The 22,185-nt window shown below is 41.0% G+C and overlaps 1 protein-coding gene and 1 pseudogene across 5 annotated transcripts in view; one reads left to right on the top strand and one right to left on the bottom strand.

The window, feature by feature from the left end:
• The window catches only part of SCN8A (sodium voltage-gated channel alpha subunit 8), a 184,698-nt gene that overhangs the window by 43,495 nt on the left and 119,018 nt on the right, over nt 1-22,185 (bottom strand). For all 5 annotated transcript variants that reach the window (XM_036252944.1, XM_036252942.1, XM_036252945.1 and 2 more), the window contains exons 13-14: nt 17,962-18,094; nt 8,308-8,546 (exon numbers count right to left, since the gene is read on the bottom strand). In XM_036252944.1, coding sequence (XP_036108837.1) covers nt 8,308-8,546; nt 17,962-18,094 — 372 coding nt within the window. The remainder of the gene's footprint in view (nt 1-8,307; nt 8,547-17,961; nt 18,095-22,185) is intronic.
• LOC118624559 lies at nt 13,503-13,831 on the top strand (annotated as a pseudogene).

The following is a 22,185-nucleotide window of genomic DNA, read 5'->3' on the forward strand; positions in this document are numbered from 1 at the left end:
ATAACTTTCATAAACAAAAGCTTTTTAGCTCTTTTTAAGAGTATAAAGGTGTCCTAAGACCAAACAGATTGAGAACGGATGTTCTGAGAATATTCTGAATTCAGAGTTGGCATATCTTTCTAGTTTGAACAAGCTCCAGGGCCTAGGCCTGAGAAATTGTAACGCCAGGTCTCCAAGGCCTACAATGTCCTAAGACTGAGGCACTGCATTTGGGGGTCACCCTGGGCTTGGGAAGGTGAGGGAGAAGCAGCACAGCTCCTTTTGCCATAACTGTGTCTGTGAACAAACTTCAGGCTCGCCTGGCAGTGGTGGGGTTTGCATGCTCTTGCCTACTCTCCGAAGGGGACTGATGAGCCCCTGTTCTGCACTGGATCTTCTCCAAAGCTAATGAAATTCAACTTGATAAAAGCTTTACGTGTACCACAATGGAGACAATGACAGAACAACATATAACCATACTCATCCTGGTTTGCCTGAGACTTTCTTAACACGGAAAGTCCTGTATCCTGGGTGCCCAGTTAGGGAGATCAACTTGTACCAGTTTGCCTAAGACTGTCCCACTTTAAAATGAAAAGTTCCAGAACCCAGGAGCCTCCTAAGGCCTGTGCAAATTGGAATGGTTAGCTGTCAAACCAAGAGGAGACACAAAAACTAAAATATCATGTAAGAATTATTTTAAAAGAGGTATGCATAAGGGGCTACAAGGACACAGATGAAAGAAAAATTAAAATATAAAAAGTATTCCTTTTGGTTGAAAATCTCGTTAAGCTGTGGTCAATCTGTAAGAAATGATAATATTAATGTGTATTTGGTAAAGAAGGACAATACTTTCTGTTTTTCCCTTTCTGGGGTAGAATCTCAGAAATTAAACTTATATGTCAGGTTAAGCCTTTGCCCTTCTTCCATATCCCCAACCCCTCAAATGATTCAGTCCTAAATCCCTTGGGTGGGCGTCCACATGGAGGGAAGCCAGGTGCCAGGTGCTGGAGCCCAAGCAGGGCATCTGTGCAGGGGAGTATCCCCAAGTCGGCAGTAAGAGCCTAAGAGGGGTGTCCACTTTGGGGGACAGTTTAATACAAGTCTGAGAGTGATTGGGATGAGGGTATCGGTGCTGGCTGGTTATCTAGCACAGGCTATCAGAGTCTAAGCAGCATGGAGAGCTTCCACGTGGGGAAAGCCTGGTGTAGAGTGAAGAGGGGTCCATGTAAGGGAAGACCCACTGTGAAGTATGTAAGTCCAACTGGGGTAAAGGAAACAAGAATGTGTGGGGTGGCCTGGCCTGGGGTGTCAGAGCCTGAGGAGTATGAGGAGGGGCCCACATGGAGGACACTGGTGTGGAAGCGGGAGAGCACAGCATAGGGAGTCAGCCTGAACAGTGTGAGGAGGGCATCCATGCTGTTAGAGGTAACAGTGGCTTTTTGACCAAATAAGTTCACATATTAAAGACAGTGGCAACCAAGTTTCTTTTTGTTGGATAAGGAGTTACAAACACAGAAAGGGGAAAACCAGAACGAATCCTGTTGAGCTGGGTTGGAACTGGAAGTGACAGCATGCACACAAGGTCTTCAGTGTATACAGTTACCTTGATGTCAACAGCTAGCCTGCATGGGCAGGGCCTAGGCCTGCACACTGCTCCACTAGATCCTCACTTCTAAGTATCATTTCCCCTAAACTAGGGCTCCTTGAGAAATAGCTGATTCTGGGCCTGAGGCAGGAAAAATATAAAATTAGCTTGGAATATCTTGTGATACCCCAAAACAAGGAAGTAATGAGGACATGATGAAAGGACCCAGAAACCAGCCTCCAGGGACTCCTGTTGGCCAAATCTGGAGTGCTTTAAACATTGAAGTAAATGATAGTAATGGGCTGCAACCCACTGGATAAAATTGAAAACTACGAGTCCATGTTGCTATAAATAAAGGAATACATAAAAAATTTAATGAAGAACAGAAAATTCAGATAGTTTTAAAGTACTTTCCTCACAAATACGTATTAATTATAAACGGCAAAACAATAACTTTATAGGCGAGAAGGCTGGCAGGCAACTCCTTAACCAAGTAACCAACATCGCCAATGCTGGGGAGAATGGAAACGTGTGCCGCCTGGCAGATGCCATGAGAAGACAGCCTCCGTAGTGTGACATTCCTGCCAAAGGCATAACTTGAATCTAATCATGAGGAAGCAATAGACAGACCCAAACTGAGAATAACTGGCCTGTTATCTCAAAAGTGTCAAGGTCATTAAAGTCAAAGGAAGACTCTGGAGCTCTCCCAAGGAAGATTAAAGAGAGTGGACAACCAAATGCAAAATATAACTCTGAAATGGAACCCTTTTGTTATGAAGGACATTACTGAGATTATTGGCAAAACTAGAAGGGGCCTGAGAATTAGATGGCCGTAATGTACCCAGGTCAATTTCCCAGCTGTGACAGTTACATCAAGGGTCTGTGGGAGAATGCGCGTGTTCATAAAAAGCACACACTACATTAATGTATTTGGGGGCGATACGCTGTGTCAGAAACTTACTCCTCCCCAAAAGTTTTTAATACTATACTCAAAACTTCTTGGTATGACTGTTTAAAAAAACACCTTATAAACCCACTGTTGTGTTCAATAGATTGCAAAAAAAAAAAAAAGCAAAAAAAGAATCATGACTAAACAAAACAAAAGTTGTATAAATCACATAGCCTCCCTGGGCTTCAGCTTCGTTTACAAAACGAGGGGGTTGGATTGAATTATCTTTAAGTTTCCTTCTATTATTAGACTTTTCCGTGTAGGGAGGGTGGAAGAGGCAGGGATTACAGATTTACAGAAGACTGTTTTCATCTCCCCTCAGAAACACCTATCTGCACCTCTACGGACAAGCACAACTTACTGTCCCAGCTATGGGGAAGCCTCTCATTCCAACTATCAGGTAAATCGATCTCACAAGCAGGTCAGTCTCACCTTTTTCCATCCTCTTTTTCTCAGGTTTCTGTCAAAGACTCGACCCAAATCTCCACGACTTTGAAAATTCTCCTACTGAGTTACACTAATACAGTTCCTAAGATTTACAGAGTTCATTTCACTATTTCAAAAACTTCGGTATCAGTTCTTATTTTATCCTCCCAACCACTGATGGATGATATGGTGTTAGTCTCATTTTATAATCTAAAACGTTTCTGGACAGAAATTAATAGCTTATTTAAGGTTAAACTATATCAAACAGGAGCCAAAACCCAATCTTCTGACTTCTAATTCTGTGTTCTTTCTGCCAAACTCAGCACTTGTGTTGAATGGCAGAAAAGCACATTTTTGAGTTTCTGTTATTATTCAGAAAACACTCATGATGCAAGTTTTGCCGAGGTCCAGCACACATCCAGCTGCCTTATTCGGCACCTTCACTCAGCGAATAGACGTCTCATTCTAAGTACGTCTAAAACAGAATTCTCGATTTAAAACCTGCTCCTTCCTCAGTTATGCCCGTTTTCCCCTCAGTTACTACTCCCTGAAATCTAGGCAACATTCGTCATTTTTTTCCCTTCACCCTCACATGCAACCCATCAGCCAGTCCAAAATATCCCGAACCACGCACTGCTCTCCATTGCTGTTGCTAACTGTACCTTTAGTTTCCCCTCGAACACCCCCCACCCCGCCTTCTTATTTTAGAACTTGGTTCTGGTTGGCTTGCCTCATGGAATCCCTGAATATTACTACCGACCTCTCTTCTCTCCTCTTTTTTCACCAATGGTTCTGAGCAAAGTCTTCTGAATGCTCACAACTCTAATTTAGGTGGGAACCCAATTCTGTAGATTTTTAAGAAAGGTAAAAACAGAGTTATTTGCTGGCTTCAGGGCAATTCAGCTGGTGGTAGGTGAAAAGGTGTCTTAAAAATTCCTGGGAAATTGAGAACTTGTTCTGTAAAATGCAGGTAAAAGTAAAGCCTTTGAGAAAAAGAAAATGCTATAGGGAAAACAGCACCACCACCACCAGCAACAACAAAATCAATCAAGTCATATTCCTTAACCCATGGCTAATAAAATAAAGCTTGTATCTATATGATATTGTTGAGTGGCTCAAAACGCTGCTTGGTCGCCAAGCCCCTGGGCCAGCCAGTCACTCAGCGAGCCCACCTGAGGCAACTTTCGGCCAGGTAGCGGTTTCCTGGACAGCTATTTCAGGACTACGCGTACTTCATCAGGCTGCACATGAGAGTCCACCACACAGCGTGAGCTAACCTAGACATGGAGACTGGGAAGACCACATCTTGGGTGTGTACAAGGGAACACAATGGGCTGCAAGGACTAGCCAGTCACAGGGTCCCTTTTGCCACGGGTGCTTTCAGAATTAGAACTCAAAATATTATAACACTTTAATAATGTATTAGAACTCAAGGCAAAAATGTGTGTGTGTGTGTGTGTGTGAGAGAGAGAGAGAGAGTGAGAGACAGAGAGAGAGGTGAAGGGAGGGAAGGAGAAGGAGAGGAAAGGAAGAAAGTGAGGGGAGAGGAAGAGGGAGGGTGAGGAAGGCAGGAAGGGGAGGGAATTAAAACAAATACCAGGCAGAGATTATGCTCAAATTAAATGGTGACTAGATCTGACATGCCTCTAGTGCAACTCCTAAAGAATAACGAGGCCCAGATGACCTAGAGGATTTTTTCCAACTCATTCTTTACTATCAAAATTCAATCAACTCCTGATTTTTGGACCAAAGAAGTAAAACAGATAATCCCTAAATCACAACTACTTGACTTCAGAATACACTGCATAACCTATTTTTAAAAAGTGTATATTCAAAAATCAGAAATGAAAGAGGAGAAGTAACAACCAACACCACGGAAATACAAAAGATTGTTAACAACTACTATGAACAACTATATGGCAACAAATTCGACAATCTAAGCGAAATAGACAAATTTCTAGAAACACACAGTCACCCAAAACTAGACCCGGAAGAGATAGAAAACTTGAACAGACCAATAACAACTAAGGAAATTGAAGAGGTAATCAAGACTCTCCCAGCAAACAAAAGCCCGGACCCAGATGGCTTCACGGGGGAGTTTTACCGAACATTCAAAAAAGAACTAATACCAATTCTCCTCAAACTATTTCAAAAAATTCAAGAAGAAGGAAGACTTCCAAACACGTTCTACGAGGCCAGCATAATTCTAATTCCAAAACCAGAAAAAGACACTTAGAAGAAAGAAAACTACAGGCCAATATCCCTGATGAACATAGACGCCAAAATCCTGAACAAAATATTAGCAAATCGGATCCAGAAATACATCAAAAAAATTATTCACCATGACCAAGTGGGATTCATTCCAGGGATGCAAGGCTGGTACAATATTCGCAAATCAATAAACGTGATACACCACATAAACAAAATGAAGAATAAAAACCACATGATCATATCAATAGACGCTGAAAAAGCATTCGACAAAATCCAGCATCCATTTCTGATAAAAACACTCAACAATGTAGGAATAGAGGGATCATATCTAGACATAATAAAGGCCATATATGAAAGACCTACAGCCAACATAATACTCAATGGACAGAAACTAAAACATTTCCATTAAGAACAGGAACAAGACAGGGATGTCCACTTTCGCCACTCTTATTTAACATTGTACTGGAAGTCTTAGCCACAGCAATCAGACATGAAGAAAAAATAAAAGGGATCCAAATTGGAAAGGAGGAAGTGAAACTGTCATTATTTGCAGATGACATGATATTATACATAGAAAACCCTAAAGACTCCATCAAAAATCTACTAGACTTAATAAATGAATTTGGCAAAGTAGCAGGATACAAAATTAACGTCAAGAAATCGACGGCATTCTTGTACACCAATGATGAACTCACAGAAAGAGAAACTGAAAAAAAATCCCATTTACCATCGCAGCAAAAAAATTAAGATACCTAGGAATAAACTTAACCAAAGAAGTAAAGGACCTATTTGCAGAAAACTACAGGTCATTGAAAAAAGAAATAGAGGAAGATATAAAAAAGTGGAAGCACATATACTGTTCATGGATTGGAAGAATTAACATCATTAAAATGTCCATACTACCCAAAGCAATCTATAAATTCAATGCAATCCCCATCAAAATACCAACGACATATTTCATAGAACTAGAACAAATACTTCAAAAGCTCATATGGAACCAAAAAAGACCCCGAATAGCCACAGCAATCTTGAAAAAGAAGAACAAAGTAGATGGGATCACAATACCAGATATCAGGTTATACTACAAAGCGACTGTAACCAAAACAGCCTGGTACTGGCACAAGAACAGGCATATAGACCAGTGGAACAGAATAGAGAACCCAGAAATGGACCCAAGGCAATACGCTCAATTAATATTTGACAAAGGTGGCAAGAGCATACAGTGGAGTAAAGACAACCTCTTTAATAAATGGTATTGGGAAAATTGGACAGCTACATGCAAAAAAATGAAACTAGACCATCAACTTACACCATACACAAAAATAAACTCAAAATGGATAAAAGACTTAAATGTGACCCATGAATCCATAAAAATTCTAGAAGAAAATGTAGGCAACAAAATTTCGAACATCATACGGAGCAGAATTTTCACTGATACATCACCTAAGGCAACAGAAACAAAGGAGAAAATGAACACATGGGACTACATCAAACTCAAAAGCTTCTGCACAGCAAAAGAAACAATCATCAAAATGGAAAGGCAACCCACTGTATGGGAGAACATCATTACCAATGATGTATCAGATAAGGGGTTAATTTCCAATATATATAAAGTGCTTATACAACTCAACAAAAGGAAGACAAAGAACCCAATTAAAAAATGGGCAGAGGAGCTGAATAGACACCTCTCCAAACAGGACATACAAATGGCCAAGAGAAATATGAAGAAATGGTCAACATCACTAATCATCAGAGAGATGTAAATTAAAACAACAATGAGGTATCACCTCACACCTGTCAGAATGGCCACCATCAACAAATCAACAAACAAGTGTTGGTGAGGATGTGGAGAAAAGGGGACTCTAATACACTACTGGTGGGAATGCAGACTGGTGCAGCCACTATGGAAAACAATATGGTGTTACCTCAAAAAATTAAAAATTGAACTTCCATTTGACCCAGTGATCCCACTTCTAGGAATATACCCTAAGAAACCTGAAACACCAATCAGGAAGAATATATGTACCCCCAAGTTCATAGCAGCACTATTTACAATATCTAATATCTGGAAACAGCCCAAGTGTCCATCAGTAGACGAATGGATAAAAAACTGTGGTACATATACACAATGGAGTACTATGCAACTGTAAGAAAGAAAGATCTCTTATCCTTTGAGACGACATGGAGGGACCTGGAAAGTATTATCCTAAGTGAAATAAGCCAAGCATAAAAAGACAAATACCACATGATCTCACTTATATACGGAATATAATGAACATAACAGTCTGAGGAATACGGTAGACCCAGAAACATGGGAGTAGGGCAGAGACTGACATCCCTCAGAAGAGGGGGTGGGAGGGGGTGGGAAGAGATAAACCACAGAACTTATATGCATGTATGCATGACCAATGGACGTGGACAACTAAGCTGGGGACAGGGTGGGGGTGGGGTGGGCAGGGGGGTGCCAGTGGGGTAAAAAAGGTAAAATATCTGTAACAAAAAATAAATAAAAAATTTATATAAAAAAAAGTGTATATTCATCTTCTAATTAATAACATAAATGAAATATTGGACTTAAGCTAAGATTAAAATAAATTTGGCACCGATCGGCTAATGGTAGAAACTGGATGACAGCCCAGAAGTTGGACTGGAGGGGAAACCAGCCTGGAATTAAAAATTTCCCTAGATAGCCCCCATATGGATAATTAATATGACAGCACAGGCCAATCTACAGTCACATTCAATGCACTAAAAGAGCCCCCTATTTTGTGGTGGTTGCCACTGAGGTGAAAGGGGAAGTGATTTGCTGGACCAGTACAGGAATCAATGTGAAGCAGAATGAGAAAAAAATCCAGAAGTCCTTGGCTCAGGCTGCTGAAACCAACCCTGTACCGTGCCTCCCATTCTGTCACCACGGTTGGTTTTCTGCCAACAGCTCCTAAATGATGTCTTCTAAGTTCTGCAGAAAGAGGAGACAGCCAAGGGATCACAACAGTGAGCAGAAGCGGCTGGGGCCCACGGCATATGTGGAAGCATTTGACTTCCAATTAACTATTACTTTCTTTTCAACTAAACTCCTGCTTTAGTATCAGAAAAACACATCCTACAGGCAAAACATGTTCAGATCACAAAATCAGGAGAGAGCACTCTATCTTACCAGATTTCCCACAGACAAGACGTGTTCAAACTGTGGTGTCATAGGATGGTGCTCCATTGCCATAAACAGTGTATTCAGGACAATGCAGATGGTGATGGCCAAGTCCACAAAAGGGTCCATAACAATCAAGTTCACAATCTCTTTCAGTTTTATCCAGTAAGGGTGACACTCCCAGATGAGGAAAGTATTGGCAAACTTATACCAGCATGGTGGGCACTTTCTCTGGGACTCTTCCAGCTCTGCAGAGAGTCAAGAACAAAGATGGCCCCTCAGTCACAGTAAGAAAACAAGGAGATAGCTACACATTGGCACGGGGGCATTATCGCTGTTGTTAACATGCGAACAAAAGTGGCTAAAGTGCGAACTTTCCTAGTTTTCCTTCTCTCAAAGGGAGAGAAGGGGCATGAGCAGTACCAGGTTACTTTCCTGTTAATAATGATCTAGTTATAAACAAAAATCTATGTGTCCATCTTGGGAGCATAGCATAGTAGTTCGGAGCTTAGCCTCTGGAGTTTCACTGGTTCAACTGGCTTCAACACTCACAAGTTGTGTGATCTCAGGCAAGGATTGACTCCTCTTTGCCTCAGTTGCCCCATCTGAAATGGCACTTACTTTAAAGGTTATACAACTAAGTCAGTCCTATAATCCTCACCCATTTCATTAAAGATTAAATGAGTTGATATATGTAAAGCAGACCTCACAGGGCCCAGTACAAGGTAAGTCCTTAATAAATGGTATTGTATCATACATTGTATCACTAAATTATTAACAAAGAAGCCATCAAAAGCATAGACTTGAAGCCAGACATACCTGGGTGCAAATACCAGCTCAGACACTTGCTAACTGTGGGAACTTGAGCAAGTGATTTCAATTTCCTGTGAGAATTAAATGAGCTAAAATAAAGGGCCTCAGCCGACTCTAGCACAGGGATTTTCAACCTTTTTCATCTCATGGCACACGTAAACTAATTGCTAAAATTCTGTGGCACAGCAAAAAAATATCTTTTTTGCTGATCTGACAAAAATGTATACTTTTGATTTATTCACATCAGACAGTTACTATTGTGTAGGCTGTTGCCATTTTTTTTAATATGACAAACGAAAAGAAAAGTGGTCGGTGCCTTTGACTAAACAGTCAGGTACTGAATGTTTTAAGATTTCTTGCGCACCAGTGAGAATCACTGCCCTAGCATATACGAAGTGCTACAGAAATATTTGCTATCATTATCTTTAGAGCAGAAGCGGCATCATCAACCTAGCCACCGTGTGAAATGTATCTGTTTTCCAAAGAAGCATCAGTCAGAGTTTATAATTCACAATTCAGTTAGAACTGAAAGGCACATTCCTTTTTCCTCTTCTCCCTTCCTTCCCTTTTCTCATCTCCCCTGTCTTCCTTTCTCCTTCTCTCTTACTCTTTCCCACTTCCATCCTTTCCTTCTCTCTTTATCTTCTTCCCTCCTCCTTCCCTCAGTCTCTTTCTTCTTTCCTTTTTCTTCCTCTTCTTCTTTTGTCTGATCCTCGCTTTCTGTCTGTCTTTCTATCTCTTTTAAAAGGAGAACCTGTTTTTTTTTTTTCCCAAACAAGATTTTATGTAAGCCCCAATATGTAAAATAGATAACCCGGAATTGCTCTACTTGAGATGAGAAGAGGATCTTGGAGCCAGTCCAACTGACTTCTTCCTTCCCTGAGGCACTTCTCCCCAATCCTAGACTCTGACAAACACAGACTGAGAATCACTGGACTAGATGATCTCTACGGTCGTTCACAAAGCAAAGATTAAAAAGGACAATTAGACGCTAAAGGCAGAGAGCCAGTCAGCTGGCAGCCACAACCACATGGTGCAAGGCCCCACGTAACAAAGCTCTTCTCAACTGAGTAGGAAGTACAATGGCTAGGGTCCCAAAAGTCCAAGGACCTTGATCAAGGAGAGAATGTTAAGAGGTGCGACTCTGCAAACCTGTCAGCATGACGATCCTGGTATTGGTTCTACATGGTTGGCTATAACTGTACCCCATCCCCTTTGCCCAATTCTTCTGACAAAACCAAATCACTCATGGAATAAAAGAAAATTTCCCAACATTTCACCACCAACAAGATGGAAATTCAATTAGTCTCCTTTCCCTTTTTCCAACCAGCTGGATGGTGCCGGTGATGACAGCTTTATTTTAGATAAGGTGCTTTGGCTGGGTTTCTGATTGGCTCCCTGGTTGCTAAGAAAATGGTTGCCTTGGTTTTCCAGATTTAAGGGCCACAGTAAGCGCCACGTGGGAGTCTGCGTGGGAAAGGAAGTCTGTGAAGGAAATTTGCTTTGGCTTCTTCCTCATAAAACTCCCTCCGTTCCCAAGGTAAATTTAGTTTTCTTCCCAAAAAAAGAAAATGAAAAGGTTCTCTTATTTCCATAAATTCTTGTAGTACATATTTGGAAATCTGGTTCTGTTCCCTTTTTTACCTCCTCCCTTCTCCAAATGTCTGCTGCTCACCGGCACAGCTCACAGGTGGAGGTTGAAGCAGCCACTGTTCACATTTCCGACAGGTGGCACAGTTGTAATGTTTTATAATGAACTAGGCTCCAGTCTGCCAGACGGCAGAGAGGAGTTTCCCAACCCTATGGGGCAGCAAGAAGATTCCTAAAGGGATACGAGATATCACTCAACCAACTTTACTGAGAAGGGCAGATCCTCAGGATTTTTTTCATTCCACCAAAAGCAAGACAACGTAGAGTTTTAGGAGCTAGAAAAGATCGATTAGGTGAATCAGGAAGGGTATAAAGGAACACAACTTTGCGAACTTACTGGTCCCACAAGTCTGGAGTGGGAGGAATATTTGGTCTGTGAGATGAGTTAACATAGTGGGGATGAGATGTCCAAAGGTTTGTGGGTTTCCCTCACCTTGCTTCTGGATGTTTCAGAGAGGGTACTGGGAATTGTTTTCAGAAAGGGCCTCATAATCCCACCAAGATGGTTGTGTCAGCAGACCATGAGGTGTCTGAAGGCCGGGGTTTCTCTCAATTCAATTCAACAACTTTTCAGCACCTACAGTTTGCTAGGCTCTGGGGAAACATTGATGGACAGGAGTCCCCAGCCTCACAGAGCTTACAAGTGCAAGGGAAAGGCAGATAGATACCAGAGAAGTAACTGTGCTGACACATGATGCTTGTCAGTTGAATAAAAGAATGAGTAAGTAATTTGTGGCAGCAATAGCTACAGCCAGTTACCTCCACAGGGGAGTTATTCAAACTGTGTAACCCGAGAATGGGTACTGCCGAGTACCATCACTACTTCCTCACTCTTACCTCACCAACTCTCTCCTCTCCTCCCAGGGCTTGCCTGCTTTGAGAAGTGAAACTATACTACTCTGCCCACACCCCACCTCCTGTCCCCTGAAATAGCCCCAAAGCTGATGGCTCCGCTCACTGAATTCTGCTGAGTTTATTGGATCCTGGTGAGCACGCGTGCAACAGGACAGGGGTGGGACACAACAGGCAGGGCTTTCTCATTACTTATAGGATTCTGGAATTCCCCACTATGGTTTCTAAGCCATTAGGTAGGTAGGAGCCTGCTTCTTCAGTTTTAAATAATACTTTTGATCTTTGGATTCAAATGTCAGAGCTTCCTAACTGAAGGTCTGGGAAGCAGAAACAATTATTCATTCAATGTTGGCTTTTCGTGTTGTAGCAATCATTAAATCCAGAGGACCAGTCCAGTGGTCAAATAGGAATGAACCTTTCTTAATGTTCTTTAATTCCCTCTCACATTATTCAGCTCCAGCCATTCACCTTATAGCAGCTGTCTCATCAGTTTTAACAAAGGAAGCCAAATACTAGGGGAGGGATAGGAGAAATGTCTGAGCAGAAACAGGCAGGGAAGGTACAGGCGATGTGAACTTCAGGGCTTAGAAAAGGGGGGAAAGAACTGGAATGGCTTCTTACTCGGGAACACAACTACAGTTGTCTCTCCCCTGAACTACCCTTGTATCTATTTTTTTTTTTTTTTAATTTGTGTGCCGGTGGGTGGAAGGTGGAGAATGGGTATTGCAGGATAGAAAGAGAAAGAAGAGGAGAGGGATAAGAGGAAGAAAAGGGAGTAGAGAAAGGCAGTAATGCTCCAGTGATTTAGATCTAACTCAGGAGAGGGACGAAAGCACTAGGCCTCCAACAGCAATCCTGCCGCATCAACACTACTCACCACTCCACGCTCAGCAAACCTCAGTTCAACAAGCATTTTCTGAGCATCTACTTCTGCCAGACCCCACGCTAGGTCTCTGAGGTAATCAATAACTAACTGCTGCATTGCAGTGATTATTCTCCTGTTCTGATGTCTTTGCCAAAAATAAAATATGCCTTTTGGAGGTTGTTAGTTTTCATTCCCAACAGCCATAGATACTCAGAGAAATCTTGTCTCGGTCTTCAAGTAAAGAACAAAATTCATCAAGGTTCTTAAACTAGTGTTTCTTGTCTTGGAACTGTCATGATCTGCAGTTATGAACTGCAACCTTAAATATAAGCTACAAAGGTTAAAGATGTTCTATCAGGCAAGGATCTCGACGGGAGTGAAAGAAAACAGGAATAACTGAAGTTGTTCAGGCGGCTGAAAGCAGTTGGCTCAATCTTCTTTTCACCTGATACATTCTCCAGATTAGTCTAGGTAAAGTGTAACTCCTTGCCCATACGTGGATGTAAAACTCTCTAAGGAGTTCCTTTCTAGGGATCCTCCCTCACCACAGATGCCCTTGCCCAACACACACACACACACACACACACACACACACACACACACACAGTGGTGTAGGACTTAAATAACTCAAAAAATAACTAGTTACCCTGAGCAGTGGTTAGAGCATCCACCCGCACACCTAAGGGTCTCAGGTTTGATTCCCGGCTCTGGTAGGGGCAGGAAGCAACCAATTGATGTGTTTCTCTCACATTGATGTTTCTCCCTCTCTTTCTCTCTCTTCCCTTCCCTCCCTCCCTTCCACTCTCTCTAAAAACATCAATGAAAAACATATCCTCACATGAGGATTAACAACAATAGAAAACTTGTCCCAAGGACACCAGGATTATTTTGAGTCTCCCTATATCAGAGACTCTGGTTATTGCTGGGTTAGTCTAGGTGTCTGAACTCTGAGGAATAGCAACTTGAGGTCTCAAGAACAGTCTGTAACAGAATGGATAAAGAAGTTGTGGGGTCCTGGTCAAAAATGGCGGCAGCAGCTGCTTCCCGGGGTTCTAGGCTCCTAGGTCGGTTCCAGCCACAGCTGGCACGGCTTATGTTGAGTGGTGCCCACAGCTAGAAGGGCTCAGCTCGCATGTGGAAGGCCTTCACCTACTTTGTGGTGCTCCCTGGGGTGGGAGTGAGCATGCTGAACGTCCTTCCGAGTCGCACCACGGAGAGCACGAGAGACTCGAGTTCATCGCCTACCCCCATCTCCGCAACAGGCCCAAGCCCTTTCCCTGGGGAGATGGTAACCATACTCTATTCCATAATCCTCATCTGAATCCGCTTCCAACTGGCTATGAAAATGAATAAAGGGAATCTGGACCACTACACATGGAAACCTCAGCACTGGTTTAGACCATCACTCTGCACACGAACCAGAAAAGTGTATGGGACCTTAAGCTGACCTTCTTTCCTAGTATAAAATGATGACTAGAACATACTGATTTTTCGTCTCTTTGCTTATGGCAGGAGATGGCTTAAATAAATAACTTACATTGGTCACACACAAAAAAAGAGAAACTAAAAAAAAAATCCCATTTACCATCGCAGCAAAATAAAATTAAGATACCTAGAAATAAACTTAACCAAAGAAATAAAGGACCTATTCGCAGAAAACTACAGGTCATTGAAAAAAGAAATAGAGGAAGATATAACAAAGTGGAAGCATATACCTTGTTCATGGATTGGAAGAATTAACATCATTAAAATGTTCATATTACCCAAAGCAATCTATAGATTCATTGCAATCCCCATCAAAATACCAATGACATACTTCACAGAACCAGAACACATACTTCAAAAGTTCATATGGAACCAAAAAAGACCTTGAATAGCCACAGCAATCTTGAAAAAGAAGAACAAAGTTGGAGGGATCACATTACCAGATTTCAGGTTATACTACAAAGCGACTGTAACCAAAACAGCCTGGTACTGGCACAAGAACAGGCATATAGACCAGTGGAACAGAATAGAGAACCCAGAAATGGACCCAAGGCAATATGCTCAATTAATATTTGACAAAGGTGGCAAGAGCATACAGTGGAGTAAAGACAGCCTCTTTAATAAATGGTGTTGGGAAAATTGGACAGCTACATGCAAAAAAATTAAACTAGACCATCAACTTACACCATACACAAAAATAAACTCAAAATGGATAAAAAACTTAAATGTGACTCATGAATCCATAAAAATCCTAGAAGAAACTATAGGCAACAAAATTTCAGACATCATACGTAGCACAATTTTCACTGATACATCACCTAAGGCAACAGAAACAAGGGAGAAAATGAACACATGGGACTACATCAAACTCAAAAGCTTCTGCACAGCAAAAGAAACAATCATCAAAATGGAAAGGCAACCCACTGTATGGGAGAGCATAATTGCCAATGATACATCAGATAAGGGGTTAATTTCCAATATATATATAGAGTGCTTATACAACTCAACAAAAGGAAGATAAAGAACCCAATTACAAAATGGGCAGAGGAACTAAACAGACACCTCTCCAAACAGGACATACAAATGGCTAAGAGACATATGAAGAAATGCTCAACATCACTAATCATTAGAGAGATGCAAATTAAAACAACAATGAGGTATCACCTCACACCTGTCAGAATGGCCGCCATCAACAAATCATCAAACAACAAGTGTTGCCGAGGGTGTGGAGAAAGGGGGACTCTAGTACACTGCTGGTGGGAATGCAGACTGGTGCAGCCACTGTGGAAAACAATATGGTGTTACCTCAAAAAATTAAAAATTGAACTTCCATTTGACCCAGTGATCCCACTTCTAGGAATATACCCTAAGAAGCCCGAAACACCAATCAGAAAGAATTTATATATCCCCATGTTCATAGCAGCACCATTTACAATAGCTAAGATCTGGAAACAGCCCAAATGTCCATCAGTAGACGAATGGGTAAAAAAGCTGGGGTACATATACACAATGGAGTACTATGCAGCTGTAAGAAAGAAAGATCTCTTATCCTTTGAGACTACATGGAGGGACCTGGAAAGTATTATCCTAAGCGAAACAAGCCAAACAGAGAAAGACAAGTATCATATGATCTCACTTATTTGTGGAATATAATGAACATAACAGTCTAAGGAATGGGGTAGTCTCAGAGACGTGGAAGTGGGGTACAGACTGACAATCCCCAGAAGAGGGAGAGGTGGGGGAGAGATAAACCACAGAACTTATATGCATATATGCATGAACAATGGACATGGACAACACAGCTGGGGACAGGGCAGGGAGGGAGGGGGAGTGGGGAATCAGTGGGGGAAAAAGGAGAAACATCTGTAACAAAAATAAATTAATTAGCCCTGGCCAGTTTGGCTCAGCGGTTGGAGCGTCCGCCTGCGGTCCGGAGAGACCCGGGTTTGGTTCCCGCTGGGGGCATGTGCCTCGGTTGCAGTTTGTCCCCGGCCCTGGTTGGTCGCGCGGGTGGCAGCCACTCGATGTGTCCCTTTTGCATCGATGTTTCCCTCTCTCTCTCTTCCTCTCTTTCCCTCCCACTCTATCTGTACAAAAAATGGGAAAATGTCCGTGGGTGAGGATTAAAAAAAAAAAATTTAATTAATTAATTAATAAAGAAGTTGTGGTACATATATACAATGGAATATTAGTCATAAAAAAGAATAAAATATTGCCTGGCCAGTTTGGTTCAGTGGTTAGAGCGTCGGCCTGCGGTCCAGAGAGACCCGGGTTCGGTTCCCGCTAAGGGCATATATCTCGGTTGCAGTTTGTCCCCGGCCCTGGTTAGTTGTGCGGGTGGCAGCCACTTGATGTGTCTCTTTCATGTTGATGTTTCTCTCCTCCCCCCCACTGTATCTGAACCAAAAATGGAAAAATGTCTTCGGATGAGGATAAAAAAAAAGAAAAAGAGAATAAAATATTGTCATTTGCAACAACATGAATAGATCTCAAGGGCATTATACTAAGTGAAATAAATCAGACAGAGAAAGACAAATACCATATATTTTCACTTATATGAGAAATCTAAATAACAAAATAAACAAAACAGAAACAAACTCATACGTACATAAAACAAACTGATGGTTGCTGGGTAGGCCTGGGATTGGGGCACAGAGTGAAAAAGATGAAGGAATTAAGAAGTACAAATTGGGCCCAGCCGGTGTAGCTCACTGGTTGAGCGTCGACCCATGCATCAAGAGGTCGCTGATATGATTCCCGGTCAGGACACATGCTAAGGTTGTGGGCCCAATCCCCAGTGGAGGACATGCAGGAGGCAGCCAATCGATGTTCCTTCTCTCTCATTGATGTTTCTCTCCCTCTCTCCCTCTCCCTTCCTCTCTCTCTGAAAATCAATAAAAAATAAAAATAACAAGAAGTACAAATTGGTAGTTAGAGAATAGTCATAGAGATGTAAAGTACAGCATAGGGAATATAGTCAATAATACTGTAATAACTATGTGTGGGGTCAGATGGGTATTAGTCTTATTGGGTGATCACTCTGTAAGTTATGTAATGTCTAATCACTACATAGTACACCTGAAACTAATATAATATTGTATGTCAACTGTAATTGGAAAGAAAAATTGGATCTCTGATGGGACAAGTCAGCTAAATCAACACGAATCAAGTGAAGAGGAGACATGCAGAATCAATCAGAACCTTGTGAGAGAAAACTTCAGCACTGAATCTACCTCCAAAGAAAGCAAGAGGAGCCTGGCATGCAGACCCCAAATGGACAGAAAGCGAGCACTTGCTGGGGACGGTGGGCAAATGGAAATTCCTCAGGCGTTCCTCAGCACGCCGGGCTGTGTCGTGGAGGGCCCACCTAATTCTGAGGTCGGGCACTGACAGCGACATCACTGCAGACATGCTATGATGCAACAGCGGCTGCTCTTTCGGTGGCACAGTGCGGGAGGAAGAGGGGTTTCAGCTTACCTAGTCACACAGCAAATATACTTATGGATATGTGAGGGTGTGTGAAGAGGGGCAGAATTAGGTGCAATCAAAATGCACAGTACAGTCATCCTTAAGGGAAAACCACAAGCGCTGTGAGTAGCTAAAAAGGAAAAGAAGGTATGTTTGGGGGTAGAGAGTGTGAGGGGAATTCCATCATCTTATATCTTCACAGTTCTTCAGTCTACATTCCTTTACGCCTCACATCGCCCACTGACTCCTCATGATGACAGTTACAGAGACTTCTTCAGATCCTCTAGCTCACACTTACATCATTCCTTCATAATTATTACCTATCTGTGTACAATGCTGGCAGCAGCTGGAAGTCCTTATTGGATTCTCTGCATGCAGATTTGGGGTGCTGGTTTCTATAACCAGCACACTATTCCTAAAGCTTAGAGACAATTTTTGCAGAACTCAGATCAAGGGGTAGGGATTATATTTATCATGCATACTACGTATTTGTATCTCAGCAGCTTGGACTGACAGCACAGGGCACATACCTTCTACCAGTGTATTTGTAACAACACTCAGTATACTGTTTATCCTGTCCTTCCGCCCATAGGAGGCCAATTGCTCCATGGAAACTAAGAGAGATCCAGGACCTTTCTTTTTAATTTCCACTTCAGTTGTAGCCTGAAAAAAAAAAAGAACAAACGGGGTGAGTAAAGTCTTATAAACACTGAGGCTGGACCTTACCAGATCAATAGTCCAGACTATGAGCAAAACTATATGTTCTTCCTTAAATTTTTTACTTTCACCCTACAATCCTACTGACCTCAAGAAGTGGAATGATACAGGTTGGCCACGGATCATCCTTAGTTCTATAGATGACAAGACCAAGTCGTTTAAGTTAATACAAATCTACAATGAACCCAAGAGTCTGGCTGGGACCCAAATACCTCATCTGCTTAATTCCAAACATAAAAATACCAGGTCCCCTGAGGCAATGCCATCAGAAGTATGACCCTGAATTTTCCTGGCCTAGTCTCATATCTGCAGCATTTAACTGGAATTGGACCATATGATAAAATAAGTCAAATTCGCCTCTATTTGAAATTTCACTAAGGGCCACATCTCTGATCACACTGAGTGTTATAAACAGTGTTACCTCCGTGTGTAGGAAACTGTTGCTTCCAAATGCCAAACCTGGGCCTAACTGAATGTTAGCAAGTTCTACCCCAAATCTCTTCCAAGCCATTGTAAAGAAGTATGGTAAGATTTAGCTATCTTTTTTTTTTCTTTATTGATTTTAGAGAGAGAGGAAGGGAGAGGAAGAGAGAGATAGAAACATTGATGAGAGAGAACATTGACTGGCTGCCTCCTGCATTCCCCCCACTGGGGATCTGGCCCAACATGTGCCCTGGACGGGAATTGAACCGGTGACCTTCTGGTGCATGGGTCGATGCTCAACCACTGAGCCACACCGGCTGGGCAGGTTTAGCTATCGTAATGAGTCAACCTGCAAGGTTCAAATTCCCAACCAAAGAAAAAGGGCAGAAAGTACCATCAGATTGTTATACAAAATATTTTTCACATGCTCACAGTGGGCAATACCTGTATATTAGATTACAGCAGAGGGTTTCTTAATATCCTTTGCTTGTGTTCTTTGTGGCAACCTGAATATTCTACATCAGATCAGGATGAATGGGATGGCTTAAAACCTAGCTTTCTAGTAACCATGCTGTCCACTTTAACATATTATCCATGTATAAAGTTGGCTGCCCTTTCCATGGTAAAGGTGAGAGGGCAGAGAATGTCAGCGTCACTCAAAGGCCAGGGAAGAGACATGTGTACATGAAGCTAGAGAAGTATCCATCTGATCCATATCAGAATGATCCTACCAGTGTTAAAAAGAAAGTAATTACCTCTGGAGAGCTACATCAGAAAGCCTTTCTGTTCTTATATATATATTTAGATTTTAAGAACCATACAGAAGAAAGTTCCTGGCTGATTATAATTTATCCCATCACAATGTTTCATCAAACTTTCACTGAGTCAGACATTTGGTTCACCTTAGGGTTTGTTTGGCAGAACTACAGAAGAAATAGAAAGGAAAAAAACTGTTTTCTTGGGAATTCCTGGCTGCATTACTGTACAAACATCTGTGTATGTAAGAATGACTTGTTAACCACTATCTCAGGTCATATAAAGTATATTTCTTTGAGAAGCCACTTTTGGTTAAAATTCCCAGGCTGATATTCATAACATCTAATAAATTAGATCAACTACTACATTTAAAAAATAATAATCATCTAAAAATGAGCATAGAAAGGCCCCATTCAAAAGACACTCTTATTTCTGACATATATTGAGTTTAGATTTTTACTGAGTTGCCCTTCTGAAAATTTATAGCATGGGATAGACAATCTTCATAATACTGACCCCTAAGACACACAGCTAATACCTCAAGAAAAGATGAAATAATATTCAATGTAGCTTTAGTACTAAGTATATCAATGTTTTTTGGGTTTGCTGGATATAACGATATAAATTATTCAGGTTTTAATAGCATTAACCATAAAAAAAACAAAGTTAAAGAAAATGTCTAAAGACTTATCATTTAATGATTTTTAAAAAATTACAAAGGTATAAAATACCAAGGAATAAATTTATAAAAGATGTGCAAGACCCCACTACAAACTACACAACTTTGCTGAGGAAAAATTGAGAAGACTTAAGTGAAGAACTACACCATATTCATAGATTGGAAGACTCAACATAATTAAGATGCTCATTCTTCCCAAATGGACCTATAGATTCAATGTAATCAGTATCAAAATTCTAGGCTTTTATGAAGAAACTGACATATATAAAGACATGCAAAGCATCTAGAATAGGAAAATGATCTCTTAAAATATTATTTCACAATATTTTAAAATATTTTTTTAATTTGGAGGGCTTACACTATCTGATTTCAAGACTTATCAAGTTACAACAATTAAGACAAATGTAGTATTGGTATAAGTATAGACAAATAGATCAAGAGAACAGAATAGAATCCAGAAATAGACCCACAAATATACTACATCAACTGATTTCAACCAAGGCATCAAGTCAATTCAATGGAGAAAGGAAAGTCTTTTTAACAAATGGTGCTAAAACACTGGATAACCACCCAGGTTTATTCCTATCTAGTTTCATACACAAAAATTAATTTGAGCTGAATCATTGACCTGAATGTAAAACCCAGAACTGTAAAGTTCATAGAAAGAAAATATCCTCACAATCTTATGGATTGGCAAAGATTTCTCAGACAGATACAAAAAAAAAAAAAAAAAAAAGCCCATCATATAAGGGAAAAAAATGCTGATATATGGGACTTCACCAAAATTAAAAATGTATGTATCTGATAAAGGACTTATATCCACAGCACATAAAAAGCTAACGAATCAATAATAAGAACAACTCACTTAAAATGATCAAAAGATTTGAATAAGCAATTAACAAAAGATACAAGAAGCCAATAAGCACATGAAAAAAATGTTCTTCATCATTAATCATCATGAAAATAAAAGTTAAAAGGACAATGAGATCACATTTTATACTCATTATATTGCTAAAATCAAAGACCAACACCACCAAACATTGGCGAGGATGTGGAGCAACTGGAACTCTAATACACTGTTAGTGAAAGTATAAAAAATGATGTAACTACCTTGGAGAGCTGTTTGCCAGTTTCTCATAAAGTTAAATGTGTTTACCACATGACCCAGAAATTTCGCTTCGAGGTGAAATTTATCCAATATAAATGAAAACATTATCTATAAAAAGAGTTATACAAGAATGCTCAAGGCAAGCTTATTCATGCTACTGAAAACTGGGATTAATTTAATACCCATCAACAGGAAAATGGATAAACAAGTCGGGATATACTTACACAATGAAATACCACTCATCAATAACAAGGAATGAACTACTGATACACAAAACAGCATGAATGTAGCTCCAAAATACCTTGTTGAGTGAAAGAAGCCAAATAAGAAATACCTATTGTATGAGTCTACAAGAATGAAAGAAAACTAACCTATGGTGATACAAGTGAGAAGTAGTTGTCTGAAAGGGGAGGGGACTGATCAGAAAGGAGTTTGAGGGTACTTCCTGGGAGAATCCTGTGGTAAAGAGGGCTTCAGGTACAATCCTCAACTGGTTAGAGAGCTCCTTCTCTACCTTGGTTTGTTTTTTTTTAATCCTCACCCAAGGACATTTTCCCATTTTTTATTCAGATAGAGTGGGAGGGAGAGAGAGGATGTGTGAGAGAGAGAGAGAAACATCGATGTGAAAGGGACACATCGAGTGGCTGCCACCCACACGACCAACCAGGGCTGGGGACAAACTGCAACTGAAATACATGCCCTTAGCAGGAACCGAACCCGGGTCTCTCTGGACCACAGGCCGACGGTCTAACTGATGACCCAAACCGGCCAGGGCTCTTCCTTGGTTTTATTCACAACTCTGGTAACTCTCAGGTGAGAGGGTTCCATTCCTTTGAAAAGGAATAGGGAATGCAGAGTGTGTAAATATGTATACAATATATCTGTGTTTTGGAAATAAAGATCAACTAAATAAGAAAAGCAAAGGCTATTTATTCTGAGTCTGACATAGTGAGTGAGTCAGCCAACATTACATGTGTTTCAGCATCTAAAAGCAGGCAAAGCAGTGGGACAGCATAATAGTGGGAGACAGAAAGGCTTCAGGTATGCCCTGATTAGAGGCTGTTGGCATGG

The sequence above is a fragment of the Molossus molossus genome, unplaced genomic scaffold (genome assembly GCF_014108415.1).
Source record: "Molossus molossus isolate mMolMol1 unplaced genomic scaffold, mMolMol1.p scaffold_m16_p_10, whole genome shotgun sequence".
Classification (NCBI taxonomy): domain Eukaryota; kingdom Metazoa; phylum Chordata; class Mammalia; order Chiroptera; family Molossidae; genus Molossus; species Molossus molossus.